The sequence below is a fragment of the Oncorhynchus clarkii genome, unplaced genomic scaffold (genome assembly GCF_045791955.1).
Source record: "Oncorhynchus clarkii lewisi isolate Uvic-CL-2024 unplaced genomic scaffold, UVic_Ocla_1.0 unplaced_contig_6271_pilon_pilon, whole genome shotgun sequence".
In the NCBI taxonomy this organism is placed as follows: Eukaryota; Metazoa; Chordata; class Actinopteri; order Salmoniformes; family Salmonidae; genus Oncorhynchus; species Oncorhynchus clarkii.
Genome location: NW_027261145.1, coordinates 689,347 through 712,500, shown reverse-complemented (window position 1 = coordinate 712,500; position 23,154 = coordinate 689,347). Strand labels below are relative to the sequence as shown.

At 45.7% G+C, this 23,154-nt stretch overlaps 1 protein-coding gene across 1 annotated transcript in view; it reads left to right on the top strand.

Moving 5' to 3' along the window:
* LOC139405251 (monocyte to macrophage differentiation factor 2-like) overlaps positions 1–13,179 on the top strand; it is a 40,025-nt gene extending 26,846 nt beyond the window's left edge. The window contains exons 4-7 of the mRNA XM_071147690.1: positions 413–487; positions 5,150–5,251; positions 6,477–6,546; positions 12,752–13,179. Of these exons, the coding sequence (XP_071003791.1) occupies positions 413–487; positions 5,150–5,251; positions 6,477–6,546; positions 12,752–12,955 (451 nt within the window). The 3' untranslated portion in view covers positions 12,956–13,179. The remainder of the gene's footprint in view (positions 1–412; positions 488–5,149; positions 5,252–6,476; positions 6,547–12,751) is intronic.
* The last annotated feature ends 9,975 nt before the right edge of the window (positions 13,180–23,154 follow it).

Below are 23,154 nucleotides of genomic sequence, written 5' to 3'. Positions count from 1 at the left end.
TGGTTAATGACAGCAGTATGTATAATCAGGCTACCTGCCGACCTGTCTATAAGGTTAGGGATAGGTAGTGTATATGAGGGCAGCAGTATGTATAATCAGGCTACCTGCCCACCTGTCTATAAGATTAGGGATAGGTAGTGTATATGGTTAATGACAGCAGTATGTATAATCAGGCTACCTGCCCACCTGTCTATAAGGTTAGGGATAGGTAGTGTATATGGTTAATGGCAGCAGGTTGTATAATCAGGCTACCTGCCCACCTGTCTATAAGGTTAGGGATAGGTAGTGTATATGATTAATGGCAGCAGTATGTATAATCAGGCTACCTGCCCACCTGTCTATAAGGTTAGGGATAGGTAGTGTATATGGTTAATGACAGCAGTATGTATAATCATGTTCTGTGTCTCTCCAGGTCTGTGGAGCACTGTTTCCACATGTGTGACAGAATGGTGATCTATTTCTTCATAGCAGCCTCCTACGCCCCCTGGTGAGTCGGAGGTGCTGCCGCAGCCTCATTGTCTCACTAGACTACACTACTGTCTCTATAACTACACTACTGTCTCTATAGACTACACTACTGTCTCTATAGACTACACTACTGTCTCTATAGACTACACTACTGTCTCTATAACTACACTACTGTCTCTATAACTACACTACTGTCTCTATAACTACACTACTGTCTCTATAACTACACTACTGTCTCTATAACTATACTGTCTCTATAGACTACACTACTGTCTCTATAGACTACACTACTGTCTCTATAACTAGACTACTGTCTCTATAGACTACACTACTGTCTCTATAACTACACTACTGTCTCTATAGACTACACTACTGTCTCTATAGACTACACTACTGTCTCTATAGACTACACTACTGTCTCTATAGACTACACTACTGTCTCTATAGACTACACTACTGTCTCTATAGACTACACTACTGTCTCTATAGACTACACTACTGTCTCTATAGACTACACTACTGTCTCTATAGACTACACTACTGTCTCTATAGACTACACTACTGTCTCTATAGACTACACTACTGTCTGTCTATAATAAAGTGCTGCTCTACCTTCTTTAACAACACTATCAACAAGGCAGGTCCTACAGGCCCTAGTTTCTACCTTCTTAAACAACACTATCAACAAGGCAGGTCCTACAGGCCCTAGTTTCTACCTTCTTAAACAACACTATCAACAAGGCAGGTCCTACAGGCCCTAGTTTCTACCTTCTTAACAGCACTATCAACAAGGCAGGTCCTACAGGCCCTAGTTTCTACCTTCTTAACAACACTATCAACAAGGCAGGTCCTATAGGCCCTAGTTTCTACCTTCTTAACAGCACTATCAACAAGGCAGGTCCTATAGGCCCTAGTTTCTACCTTCTTAACAACACTATCAACAAGGCAGGTCCTACAGGCCCTAGTTTCTACCTTCATAAACAACACTATCAACAAGGCAGGTCCTACAGGCCCTAGTTTCTACCTTCTTAACAGCACTATCAACAAGGCAGGTCCTACAGGCCCTAGTTTCTACCTTCTTAACAGCACTATCAACAAGGCAGGTCCTACAGGTCCTAGTTTCTACCTTCTTAACAGCACTATCAACAAGGCAGGTCCTACAGGCCCTAGTTTCTACCTTCTTAACAGCACTATCAACAAGGCAGGTCCTATAGGCCCTAGTTTCTACCTTCTTAACAGCACTATCAACAAGGCAGGTCCTACAGGCCCTAGTTTCTACCTTCTTAACAACACTATCAACAAGGCAGGTCCTACAGGCCCTAGTTTCTACCTTCTTAACAGCACTATCAACAAGACAGGTCCTACAGGCCCTAGTTTCTACCTTCTTAACAACACTATCAACAAGGCAGGTCCTACAGGCCCTAGTTTCTACCTTCTTAACAGCACTATCAACAAGGCAGGTCCTACAGGCCCTAGTTTCTAACTTCTTAACAACACTATCAACAAGGCAGGTCCTACAGGCCCTAGTTTCTACCTTCTTAACAACACTATCAACAAGGCAGGTCCTACAGGCCCTAGTTTCTACCTTCTTAACAGCACTATCAACAAGGCAGGTCCTACAGGCCCTAGTTTCGACCTTCTTCACAACACTATCAACAAGGCAGGTCCTACAGGCCCTAGTTTCTACCTTCTTCACAACACTATCAACAAGACAGGTCCTACAGGCCCTAGTTTCTACCTTCTTAACAACACTATCAACAAGGCAGGTCCTACAGGCCCTAGTTTCGACCTTCTTCACAACACTATCAACAAGACAGGTCCTACAGGCCCTAGTTTCTACCTTCTTAACAACACTATCAACAAGACAGGTCCTACAGGCCCTAGTTTTGTCGCTCCTTGACTACTGTTCAGTCACAAAAAAAGCACTTAGGATATTTGCAATTGGCTCAGAACAGGGCAGCACGGCTGGCCCTTGGATGTACACAGAGAGATAATATTAATAATATGCATGACAATCTCTCCTGGCTCAAAGTGGAGGAGAGATTGACTACATCACTATTAGTATTTGTGAGAGGTGTTGACATGTTGAAAGCACCGAGCTGTCTGTTTGAACTACTGGCACACAGCTCAGACATCCATGCATACCCCACAAGACATGCCACCAGAGGTCTCTTCACAGTCACCAAGTCCAGAACAGACTATGGGAGGCGCACAGTACTACATAGAGCCATGACTACATGGAACTCTATTCCACATCAGGTAACTGATACCAGCAGTAGAATTAGATAAAGCAGGTAGAATGGAACAGCGGGGACTGTGAAGCAACACAAACATTGGCATACACACACACACACACACACACACACACACACACACACACACACGATAGCATACACACACACACACACGATAGCATACGCACTATACACACACATACACATGGATTTAGTACTGTAGATATGTGGTAGTGGTGGAGTAGGATCCATAATAAACCCCAGGAAGAGTAGCTGCTGCCTTGGCAACAGGATCTAATGGGGATACATAATAAACCCCAGGAAGAGTAGCTGCTGCCTTGGCAACAGGAACTAATGGGGATCCATAATAAACCCCAGGAAGATTAGCTGATGCCTTGGCACAGGATCTAATGGGGACCCATAATAAACCACAGGAAGAGTAGCTGCTTCCTTGGCAACAGGATCTAATGGGGATCCATAATAAACCCCAGGAAGAGTAGCTGCTGTCTTGGCAACAGGATCTAATGGGGATCCATAATAAACCCCAGGAAGAGTAGCTGCTGCCTTGGCAGGAACTAGGGGATCGATAATAAACCCCAGGAAGAGTAGCTGCTGCCTTGGCAGGAACTAGGGGATCGATAATAAACCCCAGGAAGAGTAGCTGCTGCCTTGACAGGAACTAGGGGATCGATAATAAACCCCAGGAAGAGTAGCTGCTGCCTTGGCAGGAACTAATGGGGATCCATAATAAACCCCAGGAAGAGTAGCTGCTGCCTTGGCAACAGGATCTAATGGGGATCCATAATAAACCACAGGAAGAGTAGCTGCTGCCTTGACAGGAACTAATGGGGATCCATAATAAACCCCAGGAAGAGTAGCTGCTGCCTTGGCAGGAACTAGGGGATCGATAATAAACCCCAGGAAGAGTAGCTGCTGCCTTGGCAGGAACTAGGGGATCGATAATAAACCCCAGGAAGAGTAGCTGCTGCCTTGACAGGAACTAGGGGATCGATAATAAACCCCAGGAAGAGTAGCTGCTGCCTTGGCAGGAACTAATGGGGATCCATAAAATAAATGTTTGACGAGCAGGTGTCCACATACTGTTGGTCATTTATTGTAAGGATAGTAATTTATCATTATAATATCTGTGACACCAGGCTACATGTATATATATAATAATCTATCATTATAATAACTGACTACAGCATCATATACTGGACTACACTAGTATGGACTACAGCATCATATACTGGACTACACTAGTATGGACTACAGCATCATATACTGGACTACACTAGTATGGACTACAGCATCATATACTGGACTACACTAGTATGGACTACAGCATCATATACTGGACTACACTAGTATGGACTACAGCATCATATACTGGACTACACTAGTATGGACTACAGCATCATATACTGGACTACACTAGTCTGGACTACAGCATCATGTACTGGACTACACTAGTCTGGACTACACTATTCTGGACTACACTAGTCTGGACTACACTAGTCTGGACCACATCATAATGTACTGGACTACACTAGTCTGGACTACAGCATCATATACTGGACTACACTAGTCTGGACTACAGCATAATGTACTGGACTACACTAGTCTGGACTACAGCATCATGTACTGGACTACACTAGTCTGGACTACAGCATCATATACTGGACTACACTATTCTGGACTACACTATTCTGGACTACACTAGTCTGGACTACACTAGTCTGGACCACATCATAATGTACTGGACTACACTAGTCTGGACTACAGCATCATATACTGGACTACACTAGTCTGGACTACAGCATCATATACTGGACTACACTAGTCTGGACTACAGCATCATATACTGGACTACACTAGTCTGGACTACAGCATCATGTACTGGACTACACTAGTCTGGACTACACTAGTCTGGACTACACTAGTCTGGACTACAGCATCATATACTGGACTACACTAGTCTGGACTACAGCATCATATACTGGACTACACTAGTCTGGACTACACTAGTCTGGACTACACTAGTCTGGACTACAGCATCATAGTCTGGACTACAGCATCATAGTCTGGACTACACTAGTATGGACTACAGCATCATATACTGGACTACACTAGTCTGGACTACACTAGTCTGGACTACAGCATCAGAGTGGACTACAGCATCATAGTCTGGACTACACTAGCTCAGTTTGCCGAACTTGTGAACACGACGCCCTTGTTGTGTGTGTAGTCTGTTTTAAAGTGATGTGATATGTACCACGACGACCTTGTTGTGTGTGTCGTCTGTTTTAAAGTGATGTGATATGTACCATGACGCCCTTGTTGTGTGTGTCGTCTGTTTTAAAGTGATGTGATATGTACCATGACGCCCTTGTTGTGTGTGTCGTCTGTTTTAAAGTGATGTAACATGTACCATGATTACTATCCAGGTTGAACCTGCGGGAGCTGGGACCCTGGACCTGTCACATGAGGTGGTTGGTCTGGGTGATGGCCTCTGTTGGAACCACATACGTCTTCTTCTTCCACGAGAGGTGAGGTGGTTATGGGGAGGGGGGGGGGGGGGGAGGAGAGGTAACGTGGTTATGGTGGGGGGGGCATCTACGAGAGGTGAGGTGGGTATGGGGAGGGGGGGCTTCTACGAGAGGTGAGGTGGTTATGGGGAGGGGGGGCTTCTACGAGAGGTGAGGTGGTTATGGGGAGGGGGGGCTTCTACGAGAGGTGAGGTGGTTATGGGGAGGGGGGGGCTTCTACGAGAGGTGAGGTGGTTATGGGGAGGGGAGGGGGGGCTTCTACGAGAGGTGAGGTGGTTATGGGGAGGGGGGGGCTTCTACGAGAGGTGAGGTGGGTATGGGGGGGAGGCATCTACGAGAGGTAACGTGGTTATGGTGGGGGGGGGCATCTACGAGAGGTGAGGTGGTTATGGGGAGGGGGGGGGGGCTTCTACGAGAGGTGAGGTGGGTATGGGGGGGAGGCATCTACAAGAGGTAACGTGGTTATGGTGGGGGGGGGGCATCTACGAGAGGTGAGGTGGGTATGAGGGGAGGCATCTACGAGAGGTAACGTGGTTATGGTGGGGGGGGGCATCTACGAGATGTGAGGTGGTTATGGGGGGGAGGCATCTACGAGAGGTAACGTGGTTATGTGGGGGGGGGGGGGGGGGGGGTGTTTTCTTCCACGAGAGGTAACGTGTTTGTGGTGGGGGGGGGGGGGGGGGGGGGGGGGCTTCTACGAGAGGTAACGTGGTTATGGGGGGGGGGGGGGTGTTTTCTTCAATGAGAGGTAACATGTTTGTGGTGGGGGGTGGCTTCTACGAGAGGTAACATGTTTGTGTTGGGGGGGGGGGGGGGGGGGGTGTCTTCTCCCACGAGAGGTAACGTGTTTGTGGGTGATGTGGGGGGGTGTCTTCCCCCACGAGAGGTAACGTGTTTGTGGGTGATGTGGGGGGGTGTCTTCTTCCACGAGAGGTAACGTGTTTGTGGTGGGGGGGAGGGGTGTGTCTTCTCCCACGAGAGGTAAGAGGTCACAATACTCCACTCTGACCTTTTAACCCTGACTCTTGTGAGACCCTAAACCCTAACTATGTTCCTGACCTATATCTAACCTCCTCCTTCTCTCTTTCTCTCTCGCTCTTTCTCTCTCTCTCTCTGTCTCTCTCTCTGTCTCTCTCTGTGTCTCTCTGTGTCTCTCTCTGTCTCTGTCTCTCTCTCTCTCTCTCTCTGTCTCTCTCTCTGTCTCTCTCTGTCTCTATCTCTCCAGGTATAAGTTGATGGAACTGATCTGTTATACAGTGATGGGAGTGTTCCCAGCCTTGGTCATCCTGTCAATGGTGAGACACTTTTAGACATCAAACTCTAAAAATGCTCAAATCGGGGATATTGACTTGCATTGGTTTTTAGAGCACAAATGCAACAAAAAAAGTTAGCATTTTAAGAAGGTGGCCAGGTAAATCTAGCCAGGTAAAGGGGCCAGGTAAAGGTGGCCAGGTAAAGGGGGCCAGGTAAAGGTGGCCAGGTAAAGGGGGCCAGGTAAAGGTGGGCAGGTAAAGGTGGCCAGGTAAAGGTGGCCAGGTAAAGGTGGCCAGGTAAAGGGGGCCAGGTAAAGGTGGGCAGGTAAAGGGGGCCAGGTAAAGGGGGCCAGGTGAAGGTGGGCAGGTAAAGGGGGCCAGGTAAAGGTGGCCAGGTAAAGGGGGGCAGGTTAATCTAGCCAGGTAAAGGTGGCCAGGTAAAGGGGGGCAGGTTAATCTAGCCAGGTAAAGGTGGCCAGGTAAAGGTGGCCAGGTAAAGGGGGCCAGGTAAAGGTGGCCAGGTAAAGGTGGCCAGGTAAAGGGGGCCAGGTAAAGGTGGGCAGGTAAAGGGGGCCAGGTAAAGGGGGCCAGGTGAAGGTGGGCAGGTAAAGGGGGCCAGGTAAAGGTGGCCAGGTAAAGGGGGGCAGGTTAATCTAGCCAGGTAAAGGTGGCCAGGTAAAGGGGGGCAGGTTAATCTAGCCAGGTAAAGGTGGCCAGGTAAAGGTGGCCAGGTAAAGGGGGCCAGGTAAAGGTGGCCAGGTAAAGGTGGCCAGGTAAAGGTGGCCAGGTAAATATATTCAGGTAAAGGTGGTGAGGTAAAGGTGGCCAGGTAAAGGGGGCCAGGTTAATCTATCCAGGTAAAGGTGGCCAGGTAAAGGGGGCCAGGTAAAGGTGGCCAGGTAAATCTAGTCAGGTAAAGGGGGCCAGGTAAAGGTGGCCAGGTTAATCTAGCCAGGTAAAGGGGGCCAGGTAAAGGTGGCCAGGTAAATCTAGCCAGGTAAAGGGGGCCAGGTAAAGGTGGCCAGGTAAATCTAGCCAGGTAAAGGTGGTCAGGTAAAGGTGGCCAGGTAAAGGGGGCCAGGTTAATCTAGCCAGGTAAAGGTGGCCAGGTAAAGGGGGCCAGGTAAAGGTGGCCAGGTAAATCTAGCCAGGTAAAGGGGGCCAGGTAAAGGTGGCCAGGTAAAGGGGGGCAGGTTAATCTAGCCAGGTAAAGGTGGCCAGGTAAAGGTGGCCAGGTAAAGGGGGCCAGGTAAAGGGGGCCAGGTAAAGGTGGCCAGGTAAAGGTGGCCAGGTAAAGGTGGCCAGGTAAATCTATTCAGGTAAAGGTGGTCAGGTAAAGGTGGCCAGGTAAAGGGGGCCAGGTTAATCTAGCCAGGTAAAGGTGGCCAGGTAAAGGGGGCCAGGTAAAGGTGGCCAGGTAAATCTAGCCAGGTAAAGGGGGCCAGGTAAAGGTGGCCAGGTTAATCTAGCCAGGTAAAGGTGGCCAGGTAAAGGTGGCCAGGTAAATCTAGCCAGGTAAAGGGGGCCAGGTAAAGGTGGCCAGGTAAATCTAGCCAAGTAAAGGGGGCCAGGTAAAGGTGGCCAGGTAAAGGGGGCCAGGTAAAGGGGGCCAGGTAAAGGTGGCCAGGTAAAGGTGGCCAGGTAAATCTAGCCAGGTAAAGGGGGCCAGGTAAAGGTGGCCAGGTTAATCTAGCCAGGTAAAGGGGGCCAGGTAAAGGTGGCCAGGTAAAGGGGACCAGGTAAATCTAGCCAGGTAAAGGGGGCCAGGTAAAGGTGGCCAGGTAAAGGTGGCCAGGTAAAGGGGGCCAGGTAAATCTAGCCAGGTAAAGGGGACCAGGTAAATCTAGCCAGGTAAAGGGGGCCAGGTAAAGGGGGCCAGGTAAAGGGGGCCAGGTAAAGGGGGCCAGGTAAAGGTGGCCAGGTTAATCTAGCCAGGTAAAGGGGACCAAGGAAAATCTAGCCAGGTAAAGGGGGCCAGGTAAAGGTGGCCAGGTTAATCTAGCCAGGTAAAGGGGACCAGGTAAATCTAGCCAGGTAAAGGTGGCCAGGTAAAGGTGGCCAGGTAAAGGTGGCCAGGTAAAGGTGGCCAGGTAAATCTAGCCAGGTAAAGGGGGCCAGGTAAAGGGGGCCAGGTAAAGGTGGCCAGGTAAAGGTGGCCAGGTAAAGGGGGCCAGGTAAAGGGGGCCAGGTAAAGGGGGCCAGGTAAATCTAGCCAGGTAAAGGGGGCCAGGTAAAGGGGGCCAGGTAAAGGGGGCCAGGTAAAGGTGGCCAGGTAAAGGTGGCCAGGTAAAGGTGGCCAGGTAAAGGGGGCCAGGTAAAGGGGGCCAGGTAAAGGTGGCCAGGTAAAGGGGGCCAGGTAAAGGTGGCCAGGTAAAGGTGGCCAGGTTAATCTAGCCAGGTAAAGGGGGCCAGGTAAAGGGGGCCAGGTAAAGGTGGCCAGGTAAAGGTGGCCAGGTAAAGGGGGCCAGGTTAATCTAGCCAGGTAAAGGGGGCCAGGTTAATCTAGCCAGGTAAAGGGGGCCAGGTTAATCTAGCCAGGTAAAGGGGGGCAGGTTAATCTAGCCAGGTAAAGGGGGCCAGGTTAATCTAGCCAGGTAAAGGGGGCCAGGTTAATCTAGCCAGGTAAAGGGGGCCAGGTAAAGGTGGCCAGGTAAAGGGGGCCAGGTTAATCTAGCCAGGTAAAGGTGGCCAGGTTAATCTAGCCAGGTAAAGGGGGCCAGGTAAATCTAGCCAGGTAAAGGGGGCCAGGTAAAGGGGGCCAGGTAAAGGGGGCCAGGTAAAGGGGGCCAGGTAAATCTAGCCAGGTAAAGGTGGCCAGGTAAAGGTGGCCAGGTAAAGGTGGCCAGGTAAAGTGGGCCAGGTAAAGGTGGCCAGGTAAAGGTGGTCAGGTAAAGGTGGCCAGGTAAAGGTGGCCAGGTAAAGTTAGCCAGGTAAAGTTAGCCAGGTAAAGTTAGCCAGGTAAAGTTAGCCAGGTAAAGGTGGCCAGGTAAAGTGGGCCAGGTTAATCTAGCCAGGTAAAGGTGGCCAGGTAAAGGTGGCCAGGTAAAGTTAGCCAGGTAAAGGTGGCCAGGTAAAGGTGGCCAGGTAAAGGTGGCCAGGTAAATCTAGCCAGGTAAAGGTGGCCAGGTAAAGGTGGCCAGGTAAAGGTAGCCAGGTAAAGGTAGCCAGGTAAAGGTGGCCAGGTAAAGGGGGCCAGGTAAAGGTGGCCAGGTAAAGGTGGCCAGGTAAAGGTAGCCAGGTAAATCTAGACAGGTAAAGGTGGCCAGGTAAAGGTGGCCAGGTAAATGTAGCCAGATAAAGGGGGCCAGGTAAAGGGGGCCAGGTAAAGGTAGCCAGGTAAAGGTGGCCAGGTAAAGGTGGCCAGGTAAAGGGGGCCAGGTAAATGTGGCCAGGTAAATGTGGCCAGGTAAAGGGGGCCAGGTAAATCTAGCCAGGTAAAGGTGGCCAGGTAAAGGAAACCAAAGCACGGAATGCTTTCTCTTGTCCGTAGACTGCTTACTGGGACAGAACCAGTATGTTATAATCATAACAACACATGGGACTTTCTCTTGTCCGTAGACTGCTTACTGGGACAGAACCAGTATGTTATAATCATAATAGCGCATGGGGCTTTCTCTTGTCCGTAGACTGCTTACTGGGACAGAACCAGTATGTTATAATCATAACAACACATGGGACTTTCTCTTGTCCCCGTAGACTGCTTACTGGGACAGAACCAGTATGTTATAATCATAATAACACATGGGACTTTCTCTTGTCCCTGTAGACTGCTTACTGGGACAGAACCAGTATGTTATAATCATAATAACACATGGGACTTTCTCTTGTCCCCGTAGACTGCTTACTGGGACAGAACCAGTATGTTATAATCATAACAACACATGGGACTTTCTCTTGTCCCTGTAGACTGCTTACTGGGACAGAACCAGTATGTTATAATCATAATAACACACGGGACTTTCTCTTGTCCCTGTAGACTGCTTACTGGGACAGAACCAGTATGTTATAATCATAACAACACATGGGACTTTCTCTTGTCCCCGTAGACTGCTTACTGGGACAGAACCAGTATGTTATAATCATAATAACACATGGGACTTTCTCTTGTCCGTAGACTGCTTACTGGGACAGAACCAGTATGTTATAATCATAATAACACATGGGACTTTCTCTTGTCCGTAGACTGCTTACTGGGACAGAACCAGTATGTTATAATCATAATAACACATGGGACTTTCTCTTGTCCCTGTAGACTGCTTACTGGGACAGAACCAGTATGTTATAATCATAATAACACATGGGACTTTCTCTTGTCCCTGTAGACTGCTTACTGGGACAGAACCAGTATGTTATAATCATAACAACACATGGGACTTTCTCTTGTCCGTAGACTGCTTACTGGGACAGAACCAGTATGTTATAATCATAACAACACATGGGACTTTCTCTTGTCCCCGTAGACTGCTTACTGGGACAGAACCAGTATGTTATAATCATAATAACACATGGGACTTTCTCTTGTCCCTGTAGACTGCTTACTGGGACAGAACCAGTATGTTATAATCATAACAACACATGGGACTTTCTCTTGTCCCCGTAGACTGCTTACTGGGACAGAACCAGTATGTTATAATCATAACAACACATGGGACTTTCTCTTGTCCCCGTAGACTGCTTACTGGGACAGAACCAGTATGTTATAATCATAACAACACACGGGACTTTCTCTTGTCCCCGTAGACTGCTTACTGGGACAGAACCAGTATGTTATAATCATAACAACACATGGGACTTTCTCTTGTCCCAGTAGACTGCTTACTGGGACAGAACCAGTATGTTATAATCATAACAACACACGGGACTTTCTCTTGTCCCCGTAGACTGCTTACTGGGACAGAACCAGTATGTTATAATCATAACAACACATGGGACTTTCTCTTGTCCGTAGACTGCTTACTGGGACAGAACCAGTATGTTATAATCATAACAACACATGGGACTTTCTCTTGTCCCTGTAGACTGCTTACTGGGACAGAACCAGTATGTTATAATCATAACAACACATGGGACTTTCTCTTGTCCGTAGACTGCTTACTGGGACAGAACCAGTATGTTATAATCATAATAACACATGGGACTTTCTCTTGTCCCTGTAGACTGCTTACTGGGACAGAACCAGTATGTTATAATCATAACAACACATGGGACTTTCTCTTGTCCCCGTAGACTGCTTACTGGGACAGAACCAGTATGTTATAATCATAACAACACATGGGACTTTCTCTTGTCCCCGTAGACTGCTTACTGGGACAGAACCAGTATGTTATAATCATAATAACACATGGGACTTTCTCTTGTCCCTGTAGACTGCTTACTGGGACAGAACCAGTATGTTATAATCATAATAACACATGGGACTTTCTCTTGTCCCCGTAGACTGCTTACTGGGACAGAACCAGTATGTTATAATCATAATAACACATGGGACTTTCTCTTGTCCCTGTAGACTGCTTACTGGGACAGAACCAGTATGTTATAATCATAACAACACATGGGACTTTCTCTTGTCCCCGTAGACTGCTTACTGGGACAGAACCAGTATGTTATAATCATAACAACACATGGGACTTTCTCTTGTCCCCGTAGACTGCTTACTGGGACAGAACCAGTATGTTATAATCATAATAACACATGGGACTTTCTCTTGTCCCCGTAGACTGCTTACTGGGACAGAACCAGTATGTTATAATCATTACAACACATGGGACTTTTAAATAACTTTAAGGACCCCGAAGTCTCTTTACAATTGTAGAAATGAAACTGAAAAACAGTAATCAAAACAACACAACACAAGGCACAGAAACAAAGAGAATGGTTGTATGGTGATTGAATGGCTCAAGTCAAAACAACACAACACAAGGCACAGAAACAAAGAGAATGGTTGTATGGTGATTGAATGGCTCAAGTCAAAACAACACAACACAAGGCACAGAAACAAAGAGAATGGTTGTATGGTAATTGAATGGCTCAAGTCAAAACAACACAACACAAGGCACAGAAACAAAGAGAATGGTTGGGGCCAGGTAAAGGGGGCCAGGTAAAGGGGGCCAGGTAAAGGGGGCCAGGTAAAGGGGGCCAGGTAAAGGTGGCCAGGTAAAGGTGGCCAGGTAAAGTTAGCCAGGTAAAGTTAGCCAGGTAAAGTTAGCCAGGTAAAGGATTAACTTTCACCCTTGTTGTCCCCCTGTAGCCGGACCGCGAGGGGCTGTGGGAGTTGTTAGTGGGCGGTGCCTGTTACTGTCTGGGCATGGTGTTCTTCAAGAGTGATGGCCTCGTCCCATTCGCCCATGCCATCTGGCACCTGTTTGTTGCCATGGGAGCAGGCGTCCATTACTACGCCATCTACCGGTACCTCTACACGCCAGCAGCCAATCAGATGAAGACATCCAGATGACACACGGAGACCGGGGGCGAGGGGTGATGACATCACAGGACGTTGAAGGAAGGAGTGGACTTGTGAAGAAGTGATGTCAAGAAAGGAGGGATGGAGAGATGAGAATAGAACCATAGCAACGTGGAGAGATGAGAATAGAACCATAGCAACGTGGAGAGATGAGAATAGAACCATAGCAATGTGGAGAGGTGACAATAGAACCATAGCAACATGGAGAGATGAGAATAGAACCATAGCAACATGGAGAGATGAGAATAGAACCATAGCAACGTGGAGAGATGAGAATAGAACCATAGCAACATGGAGAGATGAGAATAGCAACGTGGAGAGATATTTTTTACATTTCACTTTTATTTAACCAGGTAGGCCAGTTGAGAACAAGTTGAGAACAGTTGAGAACAAGTTCTCATTTACAACTGCGACATGGCCAAGATAAAGCAAGCAGTACGACAAAAACAACAACACAGAGATGAGAATAGAACCATAGAAACATGGGGAGATCACTGGTTTATGTGTCCTGGACAGACAGGATGTAGATCACTGGTTTATGTGTCCTGGACAGACAGGATGTAGATCACTGGATGTTGGTCACTGGTTTATGTGTCCTGGACAGACAGGATGTAGATCACTGGTTGATGTGTCCTGGACAGACAGGATGTAGATCACTGGTTTATGTGTCCTGGACAGACTGGATGTAGATCACTGGTTTATGTGTCCTGGACAGACTGGATGTAGATCACTGGTTTATGTGTCCTGGACAGACAGGATGTAGATCACTGGTTTATGTGTCCTGGACAGACAGGATGTAGATCACTGGTTTATGTGTCCTGGACAGACTGGATGTAGATCACTGGTTTATGTGTCCTGGACAGACAGGATGTAGATCACTGGTTTATGTGTCCTGGACAGACTGGATGTAGATCACTGGTTTATGTGTCCTGGACAGACAGGATGTAGATCACTGGTTTATGTGTCCTGGACAGACAGGATGTAGATTACTGGTTTATGTGTCCTGGACAGACAGGATGTAGATCACTGGTTTATGTGTCCTGGACAGACAGGATGTAGATCACTGGTTTATGTGTCCTGGACAGACTGGATGTAGATCACTGGTTTATGTGTCCTGGACAGACAGGATGTAGATCACTGGTTTATGTGTCCTGGACAGACAGGATGTTGATCACTGGTTTATGTGTCCTGGACAGACAGGATGTAGATCACTGGTTTATGTGTCCTGGACAGACAGGATGTAATCACTGGTTTATGTGTCCTGGACAGACAGGATGTAGGTCACTGGTTTATGTGTCCTGGACAGACAGGATGTAGATCACTGGATGTTGGTCACTGGTTTATGTGTCCTGGACAGACAGGATGTAAAGTTAGTTATGTAACCCTCCAGTGTAGTGTAGTGTAGTGTGCGTGGTAGAGTAGTCTAGAAATGACAGATGGTGAAGGTGTTTCTCCTGATTGTACTACTAATACATTCCAGTCTAGTGCAGGTATTATCCTACTACAGCCATTATTACTATTATTGTTATTATTATTACTATTATTATAATTACATTCCAGACTAGTGCAGGTATTATCCTACTACAGCCATTATTACTACTACCATAATTATTATTATTATACTATTGTTACTATTATTATTCTTATTACTATTACTGTTATTATTTGTACTATTATTCGTTTTTACTATTGCTATTACTATTATTATTATTGCTATTATTATTACTATCATTATTAATAGTATTATTATTTTTACTGTTGTTATTATTGCTATTATTATTAGTGTTATTATTTATACTATCATTATTAATAGTATTATTATTATTACTATCATTAGTAATAGTATTATTATTATTACTATCATTATTAATAGTATTATTATTATTATTGCTGTTATTATTTATACTATTATTAATAGTGGTATTATTATTTTTACTGTTGTTATTACTATCATTATTAATAGTAGTATTGATATTATTATTATTATTATTGCTATTAATCTTATTACTGTTGCTGTTTTTACTAATATTATAATTATTACTATTATTACCGCTACTATTATTACTATTTCCAATAGTATTATTATTATAGTTATTATTACTATTATTACCGCTACTATTATTACTATTTCTAATAGTATTATTATTATACTTATTAGAACTAGTATTACTGTTACTATTATTACTCTTTTTAATAGTATTATTATTATACTTATTAGAACTAGTATTACTGTTACTATTATTACTCTTTTTAATAGTATTATTATTACTGCAGTTATAATTACTATATTATCGTTACTATTATTACTAATTTAATAGTATTATTATTATAATTATTATTACTATATTACTTTTTAATAGTATTATTGTTACTAGTATTATTATTAGTGATGCACCGATATGACATTTTTGGCCAATATTTTCCTAGTTAAATAAAGGTTACACACACACACACACACACACACACAAACACACCCCACACTGTTGGCATTGACGTATGTCCCTATTACTAGTAAATGTGATCAAAACCTATTTCTTTCACTTACTTGCTGTGCTGTTTCGTTGTTCATTTGTTCAGTCATTTCCTTTTATCTTTTATTTGATTTCATCTTTATTTAACCAGGTAGGCCATGATGTCATAATGATAATTTAACCAGGGAGGCCATGATGTCATAATGATAGTTTAACCAGGGAGGCCAGTTGAGAACAAGTTCTCATTTACAACTGCCTCCTGGCAAAGATAAAGCAAAGCAGTGCGACAAAAACAACAACACAGAGTTACACGTAAACAAACGTACAGTCAATAATACAATATAACAAATGCTACGGGTGGGTGTTGCTATGGTGACCAGTGAGCCGAGATAAGGCGGGGCTTTACCTAGCAAAGACTTATAGATGACCTGGAGCCAGTGGGTTTGGCGACGAGTATGAAGCGAGGGCCAGCCAACGAGAGCATACAGGTCGCAGTGGTGGGTGGTATAAGGGGCTTTGGTGACAAAACGGATGGCACTGTGATAGACTGCATACAATTTTCTGAGTAGAGTGTTGGAGGCTATTTTGTAAATGACATCTCCGAAGTCGAGGATCGGTAGGATGGTCAGTTTAACGAGGGTATGTTTGGCAGCGTGAGTGAAGCATGTTTGTTACGAAATAGTAAGCCGATTCTAGATTTAATTTTGGATTGGAGATGTTTAATGTTGAGTCTGGAAGGAGAGTTTACAGTCTAACCAGACACCTAGATATTTGTAGTTGTCCACATATTCAACCACTGGGTTAGTTAGGTGACCTGGGTTAGGTCAGACATGTTGACCCCTCTGGGTCCCCAGGACCAGGAACCACTGGGTTAGTTAGGTGACCTGGGTTAGGTCAGACATGTTGACCCCTCTGGGTCCCCAGGACCAGGAACCACTGGGTTAGTTAGGTGACCTGGGTTAGGTCAGACATGTTGACCCCTCTGGGTCCCCAGGACCAGGAACCACTGGGTTAGTTAGGTGACCTGGGTTAGGTCAGACATGTTGACCCCTCTGGGTCCCCAGGACCAGGAACCACTGGGTTAGTTAGGTGACCTGGGTCTAGAAGGCCCCTCTGATGATTTAGAAACAGACAGTGTGGATGTTATAATGTCTCAATATGTTTGCTCACTTCAATAGTGTCTTTGGTTATTCTCAGAGGAACTGAGAGGAATGTCATCAATACTATTATACTTCTGTATATTATTATGTTGTCGTATTCCAGGACATGACCTCTCCTGCCCTTCATTCACCCTGTCGTATTCCAGGACATGACCTCTCCTGCCCTTCGCCCTGTCGTATTCCAGGACATGACCTCTCCTGCCCTTCGCCCTGTCGTATTCCAGGACATGACCTCTCCTGCCCTTCATTCACCCTGTCGTATTCCAGGACATGACCTCTCCTGCCCTTCATTCACCCTGTCGTATTCCAGGACATGACCTCTCCTGCCCTTCGCCCCTCTGATGTCCTTTATTCTGACAGCAGGAGAAAGCCCTTCCCAACCACTGATCTGACAGCAGCTGAAAGCCCTTCCCTCCTGACCCTGACACAGTGACCTCCTGACCCTCCTGACCCTGACACAGTGACCCCCCCCGACCTCGGACTTCTGTGTTTACACAGACAGTATTGTAACACGGATGTAACATTAAAACACATAGGCCTAGGTAACATGGTAACATGTATGTAACATGTATGTGCTCTGCTGTAGGAGCACACTATCCTGTAGTGTTCTGAGCCCCCCCCCCAAACCCCCACCCTCCGCACCTCCAGATTCAGAAATGGCACCCTATTTCCAATATAGTGCACTACTTTCTTTTGATATGCGGGAGACCCCTGAGTTAGAATCGACCGCCTGTCGCAGAACCCTCGCTCTGTTGCTATGGCGATGCCCTAAATAAGCTAGGGTACCAAAACCCCGCCCCTCCTTCCCTCCACTGCTCTCCAGAATAGATACCTCGTCTCCTCTGTCACGTCTTGTTGTTTCTTCTCCCCGGTGTCGTTAAACCGGCGTTCCTGATTAATGTGGTTAATATGTTGTTGTTGTTGTTGTTGTTGTTGTGATTCCGATTTGTTGTTATTATTCTATTTCAGCATCGCTCTTTAAACAATGAGTCAGTTTGTGAATGAACTGGCTGACAACAACTGACCAATCACACGTCAGACTGGGAGACGTACTCAGACCAATCACACGTCAGACTGGGAGACGTACTCTGACCAATCACACGTCAGACTGGGAGACGTACTCAGACCAATCACACGTCAGACTAGGAGACGTACTCAGACCAATCACACGTCAGACTGGGAGACGTACGCTGACCAATCACACGTCAGACTGGGAGACGTACTCAGACCAATCACACGTCAGACTGGGAGACGTACTCAGACCAATCACACGTCAGACTGGGAGACGTACGCTGACCAATCACGCGTCAGACTAGGAGACGTACGGTTGATCACCAGTTTGGGATGGTATAGACTGCTCTTAATGCTGCAGTCTGTAATTTAGCTCGTCCCCCTTGTGGTCACAGGACGAAATGCACAAACAATCAACACTCAAAACGAAACATATTAAGCCAATCGATGTATAGACTCGTGAAGAACCTCTGTTTACAAACAATTGTTGGTTTCAGAGTGTCAGTAGGGAGCTAACAGAGTGTTCTACTGCCACAGAGAGACTGGTGTTCTCCAGCCCTTATCATAGACAGACCATAGAGGTGTTATAGACAGGTTATAGACAGACTGGTGTTCTCCAGCCCTTATCATAGACAGACCATAGAGGTGTTATAGACAGGTTATAGACAGACTGGTGTTCTCCAGCCCTTATCATAGACAGACCATAGAGGTGTTATAGACAGGTTATAGACAGACTGGTGTTCTCCAGCCCTTATCATAGACAGACCATAGAGGTGTTATAGACAGGTTATAGACAGACTGGTGTTCTCCAGCCCTTATCATAGACAGACCATAGAGGTGTTATAGACAGGTTATAGACAGACTGGTGTTCTCCAGCCCTTATCATAGACAGACCATAGAGGTGTTATAGACAGGTTACAGACAGACTGGTGTTCTCCAGCCCTTATCATATACAGACCATAGAGGTGTTATAGACAGGTTACAGACAGACTGGTGTTCTCCAGCCCTTATCATAGACAGACCATAGAGGTGTTATAGACAGGTCATAGAGGTGTTATAGACCGTTCACAGACAGACTGGTGTTCTCCAGCCCTTATAACGGACGGTTATTACACTTCATAGACAGGTCATAGAGGTGTCATAGACAGGTCATAGAGGTGTCATAGACAGGTCATAGACGGGTCATAGAGGTGTCATAGACCGTTAATAGACCGGTCATAGAGAGACCATAGAGGTGTCATAGACCGTTCATAGACAGACCATAGAGGTGTCATAGACTGTTCATAGAGAGGTTATAGACAGATCATAGACAGGTCATAGAGGTGTCATAGACAGGTCATAGATAGGTTATAGACAGGTCATAGAGGTGTCATAGACTGTTCATAGACAGGTCATAGAGGTGTCATAGACAGGTCATAGAGGTGTCATAGACGGGTCATAGAGGTGTCATAGACAGACCATAGAGGTGTCATAGACAGTTAATAGACCGGTCATAGCGAGGTTATAGACAGGTCATAGAGGTGTCATAGACCGTTCATAGACAGACCATAGAGGTGTCATAGACTGTTCATAGACAGACCATAGAGGTGTCATAGACTGTTCATAGACAGGTCATAGAGAGGTTATAGACAGATCATAGACAGGTCATAGAGGTGTCATAGACAGGTCATATATAGGTTATAGACAGGTCATAGAGGTGTCATAGACTGTTCATAGACAGGTCATAGAGGTGTCATAGACAGCTCATAGAGGTGTCATCGATAGAGCTATCATACGTTTGTCAGATCTGTATTATGTATCTCATAGATCAGCCATGTTTTAGAGCACATAGGCAGGTTAACATGTTACAGAACTATAAAAGACTCGTTATGAACAGGTAATAACTGGTCTACGGGACACTGAGAGTCTGTCTCTACTGCCACAACACCACATCTGTTATACCATGACATAAGTCTGTTATGAACATGCTATGAACATAGTATAGATGCTTAATAAGGGTAGTCGTCAGTCTCTCTACTGCCACAACACCACATCTGTTATACCATGACATAAGTATGTTATGAACATGTTATGAACATGTTATAGATGCTTAATAAGGGTAGTCGTCAGTCTCTCTACTGCCACAACACCACACCTGTCAGACCATGACATAAGTATGTTATGAACATGCTATGAACATGTTATAGATGCTTAATAAGGGTAGTAGTCAGTCTCTCTACTGCCACAACACCACACCTGTTATACCATGACATAAGTATGTTATAAACATGTTATAGATGCTTAATAAGGGTAGTCGTCAGTCTCTCTACTGCCACAACACTGCCTCAGACGTTGCCATGGATGTGTTTTCTAATGTAAATAAGTCCCTCCCACTTTCTACACCGCCCATGGGCCTTTATAAACCCTCTTCACCCTCTTCATAGGAGCTCTATAACAGCCTGCATTACTACTCCATACGTAGTGGTTATAAGTGTTTATAATGCTATAAGTGTTTCTGTGGAGCTGGCCATTGGGCTTGGACTACCATCTACAGAGAGCAGGGTTTTGATTCCACCAAGCAGTGACACACCTGATGATTCTACTTGTCAAAATCTTTGATTTAATATTACTGTGATGATGATGATGATGTGTTTTCTATGTGTCTGTCATTTTAATAACAAGCTTTTATATCAGTGAGATTCAGTCTACTGTGGTTATTATGATGTCTGTGTCTCTCTCTGTCTGTCTGTTTCCTACCTGTCTGTCTGTCTGTCTGTCAGTCTACTGTGGTTATTATGATGTCTGTCTGTCTGTCTGTCTGTCTGTGTCTGTCTGTTTCCTACCTGTTTGTCTGCTCTCTCTCTCTCTCTCTCTCTGTCTGTCTGTGTCTCTGTTTCCTACCTGTTTGTTCTGTGTGCCTGTCACTGTGGCAACAGTTTGAGGAAGGCCCTTTCCTGTTTCAGCAGGACAATGCCCCTGTGCACAAATCGAGGTTTATACAGAAATGGTTTATTGAGATCAGTGTGGAAGAACTTGGCTAGCCTGCACAGAGCCCTGACCTCAACCCTTTGAACTGAACACCTTTGGGATGAATTGGAATGTCGACTGCGAGCCAGGTCTAATCGCCCCCCAACATCAGTGCCCGACCTCACTAATGCCCTTGTGGCTGAATGGAAGCAAGTCCCCACAGCAATGTTCCAACATCTAGTGGAAAGCCTCCCCAGAAGAGTGGAGGCTGTTATAGCAGCAATGTTCCAACATCTAGTGGAAAGCCTTCCCGAAAGAGTGGAGGCTGTTACGGCAGCAAACGGAGGGACCACCTCCCTATTAACACCCATGATTTTGGAATGAGATGTTCTACGAGCCGGTGTCCACATACTTCTGGTCGATTAGTGTATCTGGACCCTCTAATTGTACCAGTCTTTATGATCCGCCAGAGGGCGCCGTTTCACTGCATTAAGTTCAGTCTGCTGCTGCGCTGCCTTCAGATTCAGAATGACAGTGCCCTGTTGGTGTGAGCAAACATTCAATACCGTACGGTAATTCATTGATGACTTAAAATGCTACGAAGCAAACCGATAAGGGGGGGGGGGGGGTCAAGAGCTTTCGAATCTTTCTGAAGACGCATCGAACTAGTTGATATGATTTAGCATCTTATTCTCCTCGTTACGTTTAATGACGCCTTTGATGACACCACCAAGCTCTAAGAAGTGTTCAGTATTCCAACCACACGCAACTCACCTTTACTTGCCTACATCGTGCCCGCGCCGCGCGTGTCCGCCAGACGGAGACCTGTGGTGTCCACACTTTGCGCATCAGCAGGTGCACCCACCCCACCCATACCCAGAGCGAACCGAAAGGTTCCCGGTGAGTGAGCTCGTGTGTTTCCGTCACCGTTCGTAACCCCGGTTTGGTGTGGAATGCAGACGCCAGAGGAACAGAGAGGGCTCGAGCAATCCGTGGAGGCGCGCGAGTGGAACGGGGAGGAAAAAAACGGTTCACTTAACAATTAACGAGGAGGAAGTTACCGAGTGACTGTCAAAGGGACTCCGTTACCGGTCCATATTCCAAGGAGATATACGCGTTAACTGGTTCAGTCGATTCCATAGGTTGCACACGGGATGAAGAGAGGTCCGGGGTTTCTCCGGTGTGCACCGTATGAACGCAGACACTGCAGACAACGTGAGTGGTGTTACTATACACTGTCTACACACATTACTGTATTCTAACCAACCAGGTAACACTGTATCGTAGAAGGATATCAGAATGATATTCAGTTCCTGAATTAGACCATTAGATTATTATGTAGCCTTTCACGAGACCATTTTTAAAGAGACGCATTTGATTATCTTGGACGTGTTGCAACATCTTGGTCACACACAGTTAAATCATAGGAGGGGCAACACACACACACACACACACACACACACAGTCAGTAGGAATAGAAACACACACCTTGTGTTACAACCTGAAAATGTGTGTTTCCTATTATTACCGACTGTGTGTGTTATAAAATCAGCGGCCGTGAGTGGAGACGGGTCCAGGGTATTTACACCGAGGTGGATTAAATCCGAGGTTTTAACTACGTGCCTTTTTTGTTTTTTTGTTGTTGCCTTGGCGGTTGCTATTGACAACCAGACTGCGCAAACTCTGACACGAGTTCATAATGTAGTGGGTTAGTTTAGTTGGGTTGGTTTAGTAGTTTAGTTGGGTTGGTTTAGTTGGGTTAGTTGGGTTGGATTCGACCATGCTGGTCATTTATGAACATTTGAACATCTTGGCCATGTTCTGTTATAATCTCCACCCGGCACAGCCAGAAGAGGACTGGCCACCCCACATAGCCTGGTTCCTCTCTAGGTTTCTTCCTAGGTTTTGGCCTTTCTAGAGAGGTTTTCCTAGCCACCGTGCTTCTACACCTGCATTGCTTGCTGTTTGGGGTTTTAGGCTGGGTTTCTGTACAGCACTTTGAGATATCAGCTGATGTACGAAGGGCTATTTAAATACATTTGATTTGATTTGATTTGATTTAAGGTTAGGGTTCAGTTTAGTCACTCATTCTGAATGGTTAAGGTAAGGGTTCAGTTTAGTCTCTCATTCTGAATGGTTAAGGTAAGGGTTCAGTTTAGTCACTCATTCTGAATGGTTACGGTAAGGGTTCAGTTTAGTCTCTCATTCTGAATGGTTAAGGTAAGGGTTCAGTTTAGTCTCTCATTCTGAATGGTTAAGGTAAGGGTTCAGTTTAGTCACTCATTCTGAATGGTTAAGGGCTATATAAATACATTTGATTTGATTTGATTTTGATTTGATTTGATTAGTTAAGTGGGTTAGTTTAGTGGGTTGGGTTAGTTAAGTGGGTTAGTTTAGTGGGTTGGGTTAGTTTAGTGGGTTAGTTTAGTTGGGTTGGTTTAGTGGGTTAGTGTAGTGGGTTAGTTTAGTTGGGTTGGTTTAGTGGGTTAGTTTAATGGTTAGTTTAGTTGGGTTGGTTTAGTTGGGTTAGTTTAGTTAAGTGGGTTAGTTTAGTAAGTTAGTTTAGTGGGTTAGTTTAGTGGGTTAGTTTAGTTGGGTTAGT